General features: G+C 43.4%; 2 protein-coding genes across 5 annotated transcripts in view; both read left to right on the forward strand.

Annotated features, from left to right (window-relative positions):
• The window catches only part of LOC308121312 (actin filament-associated protein 1-like 1), a 120,600-nt gene that overhangs the window by 91,608 nt on the left and 15,696 nt on the right, over positions 1–13,296 (forward strand). The gene's annotated exons all lie outside the window — the stretch shown is intronic.
• Positions 1–13,296, forward strand: part of LOC308121559 (EH domain-binding protein 1-like) — a 29,450-nt gene that overhangs the window by 6,818 nt on the left and 9,336 nt on the right. For 2 of the 4 annotated variants that reach the window (XM_080482844.1, XM_080482845.1), the window contains exons 7-10: positions 5,211–5,385; positions 6,637–6,972; positions 7,117–8,706; positions 10,239–10,766. In XM_080482844.1, coding sequence (XP_080338970.1) covers positions 5,211–5,385; positions 6,637–6,972; positions 7,117–8,706; positions 10,239–10,766 — 2,629 coding nt within the window. Of the gene's footprint in view, positions 1–5,210; positions 5,386–6,636; positions 6,973–7,116; positions 8,707–9,811; positions 10,094–10,238; positions 10,767–13,296 lie in introns of all 4 variants that reach the window. The other 2 variants (XM_080482843.1, XM_080482846.1) reach the window with 2 other exon arrangements.

A 13,296-nucleotide genomic window follows, 5' to 3' on the forward strand; every position in this document is an offset into this window, starting at 1 on the left:
GGATGAAACTAAATGTAACTGCAGCATGAATGACCATGACTGTGACGCCAGACTGTTTGTCCTGGATTTTCTTTTGAAGAAAAGATATAAAATTAGATGTTCGTGACATCTGTTCTCCAGCTGATTATAGTACTACACTAAAACATTTTAACTGTCAAAGTTGGCGATAGAAGCAAACAATGTGCACACTGTTTGGCTCATGGTGTTGGTGGCCAAGCAGCAAATTCGTACACAAACTGGGCAAAGTAATCAGTGTTGATGTTGGATGAACACGGTTCAACAGCAATAGTGGCTGTGTGCAGGTCGGAACACAAAAACATAACGCTGAATTAAGATACCAGAAGCATTTCAGTATTGATTGTCAAATATATGTAAAGTAACAACTCATCGTTTTGGATGTTAGTAAAGCTGCAAAGTAAAAGTTAGTAAAATGATGCAAGCTTCATTAAAACACAAAGCTTTATAACTTTGTTTTAACTTCCTGTCATTGTAAAAATGTATTGTAATCAAGGTTGTGATGTAGGCAGACAAAATATAGTGCAGGACCACATCAGATGTTAAGTATGTTGCAGAAACTCAAATGCACTACTTGGTTGTGAAGCAGTGCACGGTGCAATTCTTTCATTTCAATTCAATTCGGTGATGTTTGAGCTCCCAGATCGCAGATTGAGGTGTTTGCCCGTTTCGACCGTCTTCATATTGAGTAAAATGATCTGCAGGGTGTGACATGTGAATATTAAATTCAGCTTCCATCGCAGTTCATTGGTTGCAAAGTTTGTTTGTGTTATTCATCAAGCAAAAGCGTCATGCGATTACCAAAGGATGATCATGGCAGAAGCTGGCATTGTGACATCCTTAAAGTAATGTAAACATGGCAGGAAAAAGTAAGGCACTTTAGAAGTTTGGTGGATTATTTCTTTGTTGTGGAGAAAGAAGCAGGATTAAACGCATATCACATGTAGGTGCAAGTCACAATAAAAAGTTTTCTCACAAGGTTTGGATCCTCAGCGAATATTTGATTACAGATGTAGCGCAAGACATTTACAAACTGAATGTTATTTGAAATTACACCTGCAATCATTGAACCCACTGGCTGATTGGAACACACCATTTGGGATAATCATCAAACAGATTAATGTCATCTTGATAATCTGCACAATATCAGACTTTTAACGCTGATTAACGCTTGTATTCAGCCGTAGTCAGTTTTTTGCTGTGAAATGCTTTTTCTTTTATTAGAAGAGAAGATTTGGCGTTTTTTTTAAATTGGCAAAATCCACTTAATCAGCTCTGCTGCTCATCCCACAAATGCACGTTCCTCCTAAACGTAGCATATTTTAAAAGGGTACAAAACTGGGTTTCCGACAGAACAAGATTATTACCAAGAAGTGAGGCTACACAAAGATTTAATCTTCCACCTTTGAGTTTCCTTGCTTTTTGTGATATGTTGATGTTCAGCTCATTTCATTTTCCATCTGAAAATCGTGACATTTTCTTTCTCTCTTTTTCATTTCTGCAAATGTCTGTTTTGCTGATTCCTCCATCCCTCCATCCCTCCATCCCTCCATCCCACCATCCCACCCTGCATTGTTCCATTTATTAATCCAGCCGGTGGACGTGATGGGGGTTCCCCCAGTCCCGCTCTTCTCTCTCGCCCTCCTCTACCGATTACCCCCCGCCCCTCGCCCCGCCGCTCCCGACATCTCTTCTCCACCGCCCCCATGCAATCAGAGCCCCAACCTTCCCCTGGCCCCTCCCCTCAGCCCTCGCCCAGGTCCAAGCATAAGAAATTAGCCAACCCTCCTCCCACCAGCTCCCTACCCGATGCTCCAATCTCTCAGGTGAATGCTGCCTCCCCCTCGGATCAGAGCGTCTCCTCTGTCCTTCCGCTCTCTGATTCGTCCCCTACGCCTCCTAAAACCTCAGAATCAATGCCAACCATAGCTTCTTCTCCAGTGGAGTCTTCAGCACCCTCTACACTCTCCTACAACTCTCCCATTGCATCTGCAACAAGCATCGCTTCCTCCACTCCCAAACCTCCCTTTTCCTCTTCCGATACTACTTTGACACCAGCCTCCATCTCTGCTACCTCCCAGTCTCTTCCCCCCAAATCCTCTTCTCCCCCACAAAAACCTGCCCCGTCCTCTGAGCCTCCGTCTGTTATTGCCCCTCCAACCTCGGCCGTCTCTCAGCCTCCGTCTCTGCCCAGAATCTTCCAGTCTGACTCCACTAAAGGTATCTCCAAGTCAACCGGCTGGCTGGCGTGCTGCATGCTTCCCACTAACCGATTCCTCCTGTTCGATGCGCTGGCCTAACCTTGTTCTTCACACATTTCAGTTGCATGCAAGTGACATCTTGAAAACTCATAGACAGGATGTACTTTACTTCTTACACCAAGTAAAATGTGTGTGATGTATGTGTAATCACATTATGACAGTATCAGTACATCGAAACAAATATCTGGATGATCAGTCCTACACTACTGCCTGGAAAGATAAAAACTTAGAAAATATTTTTAAAAAACTAAATTGTGTTAATTCTTTTACAAATTGCATTTCTCTGTTTTTATTTGTTTTATTTTATTCTCACTTTCATCACTACTATTTAAAATAATTTGATTTAATCCAGGTCTCATAAAATAATCCTAAAGGAAATAATGATTTTAAGAGTCAATCACAGCATTTTTGTTCTTTAACGTCACAAAAATTGCATATCTGAACCATATTCCATGTGTTTTCTATTCCTACCATTCAATATGGTGCCCTGGGGTTGATGGTGAATCCACACATAACCTAAAGTAATTGATACAACTTCCTAATGAGCGAGCCCTACACATGCAGATTATATATTTGTATATATTATGTTTTTATATATTTGTAGTCTTTGTGCTCAGCAAATGCAATGTTTTATATCTAATGGACAGGGGGTTTGACTGTGTCGGCAAAGCAGGTAGTACTAAACATAAAATCAAATGCTTGTATTTTATTTAACATTATTTACAAGACTTGAAACACTTAATGAATAACCTTTGTAGTCCAAATATATCTAACAGTCTTTAATAATAACTCCTCTCGTATAAAACTAAAAATGGGAGGCATGAAAACAACTCGCTCCTTTATATATTGTAAATTTTCATTGAATTAACTATTGTATGTTAGTCACAGTCTCGGAAAACGTTTTAACTTTGCTGCTTGTGCAGGATTTGTTAACTCAGTGGTGACAATGCACAACACATCTGATTTACACTAAATTGACGCTTTTACCTGAAAATAGCATCATATATTGTCCAGTTACAACCAGTAGTGTCATAGAATGGAGATACAAGATTTTTTTTTAACCATTTATAAACATTTAAATTCTCTGAATTGTGAAATATGTGTAATTTCTCTCAGTTCTGTACCACCCAACAGATTTTATTCACGTTAGATACATTTAGTTGTTCTTTGAACATGTTGATTAATCAAAATTGAAAAAAATAAATATATAAAAAATTAAGTTGGTTGTCCTATAAAGGGTTCAGTATTTTGCATTTGTATTTTCAGCAGTGTTGAATTCAATTAAAGTTTATTGGTCAAATTCACAAATTCTAAAATCATACCAAGAAACATTTTTTTTTTTTTTTTTTTTTTTTTAATAAGGTGCATGATGTAAAATTAGCTATTCACTCTTCTCTGACTCTGTAATGCTTTCTCTTTTCACCTCTCTATTCCATCACTCCTTACAGCTCCTTCTTCACACCAGCGGCGCCTCCCAGAGGTTCAACCTGCAGGTGACCCTGCTGCCTCGCTCTCTGGTTTGTCTCTGCTCTGACTGTCCTGTGACGCTCATACGCCTCGTTTTTCTTCACATTTTCAAAAGCTTCCTGTCTGTCACCTCCCCTCCTCTGTCAGGTCGTTCCCACATTTTCAAACCTCAGGTTGTCAAGTCAATCCCTCGTCCCACCTCCCCCTCTCCGTTCTCTGCTGCTGCTCCTCTTGTGTCAACACCGCCTCCTCCCAAATCTCTGTGTTCATCGTCAGGTAGTCTTTGTGTTTCAGTCCCTCCACAGTCCCCACACCACCTGCACATTGCTCTTCCTGTATTTCAGCATTGCCTTTATCTTTGCCTCAGCTATTCTCCTCTTCTTTCCTGTCCATCCTTTCCCTTTTTCCGTCAGGCGCTGGTTCAGCGTGGTTGACGTCTGCCTCTGCTCCAGCAGGGGGAGACATCTCCCCAGTCCCTCTGTTGAGCAGTCCTGATTTGGATGCTCTCTGTGATCCAGAGGGTCCCGCCTCCATCCCCTGCTCCTCCCGCTCCCACTCCGCCTCTCTCTCCTCCACTGTCACTGTCACTCACCCCTCTGGTCCTCCTCTTCGCATCCGCTCCACTCACTCAGGTACACCAGCAGAGGACGATACGACCACTGTATTTGTACTTCCAAATAACTGCGCTTTCCCCCCAGTTTAACAAAACTCAACAATGCTGCATTTGTTTGTTTGGTTTTTTTTGTATGTCTGTTTTTTTGACCCGTTTACCACCTTTTTGGAAATAAAGTTGAGATAATGCAGTGAAATATGATCCATTGTCAACACAATCTAGAGAGTAGAGCGTCTGATGGACCAATCATGTTGATAAGCAGACAATTAATGCACAGCTTATGGAAACATGTAAAATATGTCATTCAATTTCGCAATGTGTATATTGTGGATGTTGATATCGCAATGACGACACATTTGTGATATATCATGCATCTCTAACACACACAGTGATTTATTACTATCTGGATAACAGTCTACTATTTCATTTAATTTCTAAAGATAAAGAGGTTTTAATTGAGGGGTGGAGCAAATGTTAATGTTTAATGAGACACGCTTTAAGTATTGAAGTGAAAGTGATGTCGTGAGATCATGTGCAATGCTAAGCAAATGTCTAAGATGTAAAACAATGAGGGTTGTTTTTATGAAAGCTTTAGGATATCAATATGGAAAGACTTAGTAATTGAACTCTCATTTTATATTTTAAATACAGGAAGTTGAGCCGTGAACCTAAATCTGTGGCTTGGCAGAAAAGACATATGCGCTGTCAGCTTTAGAGTCAAATTTGCATTCACAATGCTTAAGAGTTTGCAGCAATGCCAATAAAATATGAAGCAAAGATCGACTTTCTTTTCTTGCTTGTGAAGATGAGTCACTATGTGATCAATGGTTTGACACTAATATCATCTGTCTTAGGTTACACGTACCCCATCATTGAGGAAACACCTGAAACAGCCAAAGAGACAACCCAAAGCACTCCAAGTCAAGGAAAAGACTCCCCGCTAAATGACCAGGCAGCAGCAAACGGCAGAAAGTCCAACCAGTCAGTCGGAGCAGCCACAGAAAACAAAGCGGCACCGGGAAGGATCAGGTGAGGTCACCAGATGAAGTCACAGTGTGAGCAGACACAGTTCCACTGCATGTTTTTGGCTCTGTAGTGATGCATTTTGCATCATCTACTGTGTCAGCATCAAATCTGTGAAAAGACCACAGATTTGGAGTTGTCGAGGATTTGTGTTTTTTGGGGAGAAAAAAACATGCAAATATGAGGTTTAAACTGAACCTAAAATGAACTTGAAAAACAAAAGGCAAAAAGGCAATAATCTTGGATCCCATCTTTTGAGTCTTGGGGAGGGCTGGACGCTCACTGCTGCAAAGTGTATCAAATGAATATTTGAACCCTTTTGGAAATAACTCTCAGCTTTCTTGCAGACATAGATGGGTGCTGGGAAGCTCAAGCACATTTGTGCTGATACTATAAATATGAAACTGCAGCCAGCAGCATTTCTGCACCACAACGTGTCCATTCGATAAAATGTCCTGGGCTTTGTGGTAAATCTAGAGTACCACACATAACTTAAACAAACAGATACACAATCTTTATGAGGACCTTGCAGATGCAGATCGATTGATTCCACCCTTTCCAGACGATTTCTAGTCTTTGTGCTCAACAAATGCAATAATTTGCTTGGCAAAGTTTGTTTTTCATGTTCAGTGGATGAGTGGTTGGCTGATCCCTATCCCTATCCATGTCTTGAAGTACCCTTGAGGAGAAATTCAAACTTGCTCGCAATCGTGTGTGTTCACCTTGCATGGCAGCTGGAATCAATTGTTTGGAAGTGTGGGGGTGAATGTGAACGATCATTGTAAAGTGTGCTGAGATTGCAGGAAATGGTGAAAATGTGCCATATAATTACATAATCTGGGTTCATACAATAGTGGATTCACATCCCTGTCTAATACTGAAAATAAAGTATGCTTCCCTAAAATATTTCTTTCAACTGCTCATAGGCATTGTTGCTGTTTGCAAATCAATATATTTGAACCTCTGACCAGCTCAATACCTCAGCTCGCTCATATGTGTTCAAATTGCGTGGCTTGAGAAAGTACATTTTCCAAGACCTCACGGTTTCTTTATATTTGGTGTTTCTGCTTCCCCCGATGCTAACATGACCTAACAGCTGCAGAGTGATTTTTACCCCCCCCGCGCTTCCTGTTGCACTGACCGCCGCGTGGAAAACAGCTCCGTAACTACCAGAGGTGTAATTTGCTTTGCACGCTGAGGCGGTGAAATCTCACCAGTCGCTCCCTCCAGCCTGACCTCCACCGTTTCTGTCTCTAGTCCTGCCCAATCCCGCTCAGAGCTGATCATAGCCCCGCCCCCTCCCTGGCCCTTCTCCTGCTGTGAGCTCGCCGCCGCTGAGCAGCCCTCCACCAGTGTCATGGCGGCATTTATCACTCCCAAACAGCCCAGCAATCAGGGGCAAGTCGATTCTAAGACGCCAACCAGTGAGGCCAATTTCAACCCCTTTAAAAGTGAAAAGGTGCCCCTGGCAATGCCTGAGCTTGACTTTGACTACCTCAGTCCTGAGTCACATCACCAGACACAACAATCAGGGGGCTTGTTTCTGGAGGAGGATGACTCTAAGAGCGATACGATAAAACGGTGCCCCCCAGGGTGAGTATTTACTTTAACAGATACAACCCAGATAGAGAAATTACCAACCGAATAAACTGCAGAGTGTGACATTATAATGCTGATGTTAACGGTACACGTATAGATCCCTGGATTTAAGGATATAATTGTTTATCTGTTGTGCAGTCTTGAACAGAAAACCAATGAAAAGACGCTTGGGGAAAAGCCACAACAGTTAGAGGGAGCGGTAAAGGTGACGGAGCGAGAGAAAGAGAAGGAGGCTCAAATTCAACAGTGCCAAGAGGAGGAAAAGAGGAGGAAGGAGGAAGAGCAAAAAGCAAAGCTCCTAAAGCAGGAGGAGAAAAGAAAACATGAGGAAGAGAAGAAGAGGCTTTTGGAGGAGGAGAAGAAGAAACTATTACAAGAGGAGCAGGAGGCCAAGAAGGAGAAGGAAAAGAGGAAACGTGAGGAGGAGAGACTTTTGAAAGAAAAGGAGAGACAAGAGAAGATGAAGGAGGAGGACGACAGGAGGAAGCGGGATGAAGAGGAAAAGAAAAAGAAAGAGCAGAAGAGGCTCCTGCAGTTGGAGGAGGAAAAAGAGAAATTCCGGAGGGAGGAGGAGAGAAAACTTGAGAGGGAAAGATTCATGAAGAAGATGAAAGAAGAGGAGGAGAAAAGGACGGAGGAGAGGAGAGTGATGGAGGAGCAGAGAAAGAGGAGGGAGGAGGAGAAAAAGCGGCTCCTGGAGGAGGATGAGAGGAAGAGGAGGATGGAGGAGAGACGCCTGAAAGATGAGGAAGACAGAAGGAAGAAGGAAGAGGAGGAGGAGAAGAGACGTCTCCAGGAAGTGGAAAGATTGAAAAAGGAGGCAGATATGAGAAAAAAGAGGGAGGAGGAGGAAGAAAAGAGAAAAGAGGAAGAGAGAAAGCGGGTGGCAGATGAGGAGAACAGGAAAAAGGAGCAGGAGGAAAAAAGAGCCAAAGAAGCAGAGAGGAGAAAAAGAGAAGTGGAAGAGAAGGAAAGACTGCTCAAAGAGGAGAAAGAGAAGGAGAGGCTTTTAAAGGAGGGAAAAGAAAAAATGGAGAAGAGGAAAAAGGAAGAGGAAGAAAAGCAAATAAAAGAGGAGGAGGATAGGATAAAGGAGCGACTCCTGAGGAAAGAAAAAGAAAGGATTGAGAGGATGAAGAAAGATGAGGAAGAAAAGCGGAAAAAAGAGGAGACTAGGCATGAGGAGGAGGAGAGGAGGAAAGAAAGACTGTTAGAAGAAGAGAAAGAAAGGAAGGAGACATTGGAAAAAGAAGAAAAGCAGAAAAAAGCGGAAGAGAAAAGACGTGAGGAGGAAGAGAAGAAAGAGAGACTCCTGAAGGAGCGGAAGGAAAAGGAGGAGAGGAAAAAGAGAGAGGAGGAGGAGAAAGAGAAAGCCGAAAGGAAACTGAAAGAGGAAGAGGCGAGGAAAAAAGAAGAAGAAAGAAGAGAGAGACTCCTGCGAGAGAAGGAGGAGATGGCCAGAAAAAAGGAGGAGGAGGACGGGAGGAGGAGGGACGAGGAACGAGCGGCTCAGGCCAACAGGTCAGACGAGGACAAGCAGAAGATGAGAAGCGCTTCAGTTTCTCTGCCCTCTGCTCCTCTCACACCTCCTCACCACTCCTCAGTCACTCAGCCTCCTGCTCCACACCTCCCCCCTCTGCTCAAACCCGGCGTTACACCGCCAACCCTCACTGACCCCCACCCTGCTCCTCCAGCTCACAAATCAAACTCCATAAACTCCGATGAGCGGTGAGTTTGCTGCGCTCAAGTAAGGCCTTAATGATCTCTCAGTGGGTGTTTGTTTCCTTCTGTGTGTGTTTTTGTCTGCTTTTTTCGCCAAATAAAATCAATCAGCCTTAAAATCTTTTTAAACCAAAAAAAAAAATAAATCACTTTTATTGTATTTCGTGTTTGGTTCAATGTTGTCCAATGCGTTTCAACTCTGGTTGATATTGGCATCAATCAGGGGTGTCAAACATATTTCGCAGGGACCAAAATTGCAGAGAAACACAAAAATTGCAGTTAAGTTGCACTCCCATCGAAGCCATGCTTACTGTGAAAACAGACATGCTGAAGCCTGCAAAATGCTGCACGGTTTTTGGACACTTCCTTCTAAATTGCACGTCGCACTGTTGATTTCATGATTAGTTATTTTCTTTAAAATGTTCATATACAGTATGTATCCGGCCTACTCATACCCATTTGCAATCAAACAAGGTGAAAATTCATAGCGGCACAACATTTTTACTTAATTGTTGTTATGCAACTTATTTCTGGTCCAGTCCGATCAAGATCAGAGTGAATGTGGCCCCTGAATGAAATGAGTTTGACATTGCTGGTCTATATCATTCAACAATTCAACGTGAGTTGATTTGTTTTCCTGGAGACTTTCTTTGATTTCCTGGTGATTTTATGTCGTCATTGGCTTGCCAGAGGCTTCACTGATTATTTCTGTGAATTGAATGATCAGACATTCAATCTTGTGATGAAATGATGCTTTTTAACAGATTATTTATTGTTGGTGTGGCTGCCTGTGTGCTGTGTTTTTTGTGTGAATACGATAAACTGAGAAAAGTCAAAAATGAAAACCTCGTTGTTCTTTGGTAATTTAGCTGATATCTGAAGATTTGAGGGTGGGTTTGCTTTTCCATATCCATTAACTGATTATAACATTAGAGGTCTTTTAGTTTGTATTGGTGTAAAGGATCTCAAAGTTGATGCTCATTTGCATAAATGTTCACCCTTTCAGTTTCATTATGACTTTTCTCGTTTTCTTATTTCAGCTGAACTCTTTTACGTCTCTCTTTCTCTTCACTCTTCTTATTTTCCTCTCTTTCCCCCCTCCTCATTCTAGTCAGGGGCAACCATCTCCCGTAAAGGAAAGTTCCCCATCAAACAGTGTTGCCCCTGAAAATAAATCCGCTCCATGTACCACACCTGAAAGGCATTCAGGCCTCACTATTCAGCCGTCTGCTCGGGGTAAACTTTTCACTTTAGACGTCTTGAAGCTGGCGCCACCTCCACAGAGGCTGTCCGATGCTGAGAACCCTCTGTGGAAAGCCCTAGAAGCAAAAAGTGGGAAGGAAACACCTGAAACAATCTCTGCCAAGGAGGGTATAACACCTTTGTGCAGAGGGTAAGGATGGATGAGGGGAACCACTGTCTGTCTGCTTCTCTGTCTGTGCTCATGTCCGTCTGCCTCTTTGTAAGTTTCTTTGTCTTCAGATAAAAGAACGAGTGAGTCCACATCCATAACGTATCTTTTCATCTGCCTCTTACAGAGACGAGGCTGCAGAGACGGACACCCTTGTGAAGCCTGAGCGGCAGCCAGAAAAAGACTTGAACGATTCAGAGGCACAGCCAAATGTCCCACCTACTGCTCAGCCCAGCGCACCACCAGTCAAAGAGGAGCCTAAAGAGCCAAAGGGACCCACTGTGGAACCGGCAACCTCACATGATGTTTCCCCCAAACCAGCCGGCAAGTTCCCCACTTTGGCACTGGAGCCTCTGCTGCCCTCAAAACCAGAACCAGGACTGCGGCAGGAACAAGAGCCCCAGCCATCAGCGAAGCCACAACAAGAGAGAGCAGATGAGGAGAACCCAGCCAATGTTGTGGCCGGTGGTCAGGAGAGTTGCATCAACAACAAGGAACCCGTGTGCGAGGCAGAGAAGCAGCTGTGGGCTGCTGTGGAGGAGACCACCGCAGAGACTGGCGCGGAACGAGGGATGGAAAGTAGCGCGAGCACTGAAGAGAAGGGGGAGAAGCAGAAAGACGAGACGGAGGATGAGAAGGAGGGTGTAATAGGGGGGTGAGTCAGTGATGGTTCCTTGTTGTCCTTGCTGCATGGCGAGACACCACATTTAAACACAAACCTGAACACCGGTGCCTTCTCATTTGCTGCAATTAACCTCATTTGATGCTGTTCTCTTCATCTCAACCTCTGTCTGTGCTGTTTTATTTTCTATGCTGTTGGCTTTTTTTTGTTTTTCATGGAGAGGACACGATGAGAGCTTTTATATGACGGTGTGTTTGTGTGTCTGTGCGTTTGCGTTGTGCTAGTGTGCACACACGTGCACACGTGTGTGTTGCAGAGCAGCAGGAGGAGGCGCCTGCTGGCTTCATGTCAGCCGTAGTTGGGGTGTTGTACAGAGGGTGAGTGTCTCCCGCCCGCCTGCGTGGTTCAAGTTTTCTTTATGGTATCTTGCAGAGTGATCGAGGTGTTCAGTGGATTGAACGTCAGCTCAGTCGGCTCAAGTTTCGATGAAATTACAGGAATAATTTATTAACTTTCCACCAAATGTCTCTCTAAATGTTCCCTGTAGTAAACACAAAATAGCGAGGCACAAGAGTTATTAATTATTTATTATTTGCATTTTTTTGGAACTTTGTTAGGTGAAAAGATGTCGTTGAGTTGGCACTAAATCTTGTACCATTGAAAAGTCAACAAAAAAAATCTTTTTAAATGGTCCCACATGTTTCGCAAAGAACAACTGTGGTACAATTATCTTGGGCTAAACCTTCTCTGCAGATACCAAACAGATTTTCTTTTCTGTTGACTCTTATTTGGTGGATTGGATGATTGCGCTCTGAAGAGATATTATATTTATTTAACAACCAGGCGCCTCGGTAGTGAGTCGAAGAACCATAAACCTCCTCTTGGTAGTTAGCCTGCTCACCCACTGCTGTAGGAGGACATCCTGAACCCCGACTGGCACTTTTTGTGATGTGCTGGTCACTCCGGCGTGAGCCGCACGCGGTTCAGGACTGGTTTCAAGTCATTCCACGCAAAATCTCATCTTGACGAAGAGTCAACAGCAACCAAGCAAATATTTCATGTGTGCTCGTCCCACAGATGCATTTTCCTATTTAGGACGGAACTAATAAGGATTTCCAGTGGTATGAGATTTATTACCAAACATCTACCAAACGCAAATCTATTTTGCACATTCCTTTTTGTGTGGCGTTCCTTTAGGGGGACATTGCATTACATTTTCTATATTATGTTTCGATTTTATCTCTTAATGGTTTTATTGGCTAATGTTGGGAAAAGTTTATAAACTGTAGATAAAAACGGTTTAAAACTGCACAGCCTTATTTAGGCCTTATCAAAAATGCACCGTCCTGTTGATGTGCACTTGTTGATCTGGCATCGGTCTAGTTTTATTGGGTGAAATTAATTATGGTTTAAAGAAATATATCTCCCTTAGATTGTTTCTCTTTCTAATAGGTTATCTGAACTTTCAGCTGCATGGCATCAGGAGATGTTTCTTTGCTCTTAATCATGGCAGAGGTGATAGATATTCCATTGAGATGTAGCTTGGTTGTTGACGTAGCGGCCACATGGTATTTCATTTGTGTGATTTCACATGACCCTTTGGACGAGCACCAAAACAAAGTCTGTGAAGAGTCTTATTTTGATCGAGCATGTTGTCGAGCTTTCGGTCGCAGTGTTCAGCGCCTGCTGTGGTCATGTTGTGGGTCATTCCAGGGTGAGCCCGGTCTCACAGTTTCTCTGTCCCTCATGTCTGCCCCCATAGCTTTGAGACGGTGACCTCCATCCTGCACACAAGTGGATCAGCCGAGGCAGATCCTCAGCACGGCTCCGCAGACCAACATTTCCAACTTGAAAAGAATGAAAATGAGTCATGCCTAGATGGGGTCAAGGCAGAGGCCCTTTCTTTCCCTGAATCGGAGGAGGAACCCCTGATTTCTCTTCGCGTTGATATTTCACCGCCCACGGCCTTCTCTGACCCACCAAGCCAGACAATCACTGACGAAAAGGCAAAATTAATGAAAACGTCCTCAAGCGAGGCGCAAGGACTGAGTCTGGTGGCAAGCCTGAGACAAGCAGCCAGCGAGCAGGAGAAAGAGAGAGAAGAGGAAAGGGTTAGAAGAGAGAAAGAAAAGCTGGAACACGAGAGGAGGGAGAGAGAAGAGACAGAGAGGAGACATAAGGAAAGACTGGAGAGGGAAAAAGAGGAAGAGAGAAAGCAGTTGGAAGAGATGAGAGTGGAGATGGAAAGGATGGAGAGAGAAATGGCAGAGAGGAAAACGAAAGAGAAAGAGAGATTGGAGAGAGAAAAAGAAGAGGTGAAGAGGATAGGGAAAGAAATGCTTGAGAAGGAAAAGGAAGAGTCGAGAAAGATAGGGGAAAAGCTGAAAACGGAGATGGAGAGGAAAGAGAGGGAGAGAGTGGATAAAGAGAGAGCAAAACGGGAGAAAAAACATCAGGGAGAAAAGGCTGAGAGGGTGAATGAGGAAAGAGGAGAAAAGGGGAAAAATGAGACTCTTCCTGGCTCTACATCAAAGCAAAGCAAGCAGAAAGACACTGATAGCCA

This window comes from Lipophrys pholis, assembly GCF_963383615.2.
Source record: "Lipophrys pholis genome assembly, chromosome: 16".
NCBI lineage: Eukaryota > Metazoa > Chordata > Actinopteri > Blenniiformes > Blenniidae > Lipophrys > Lipophrys pholis.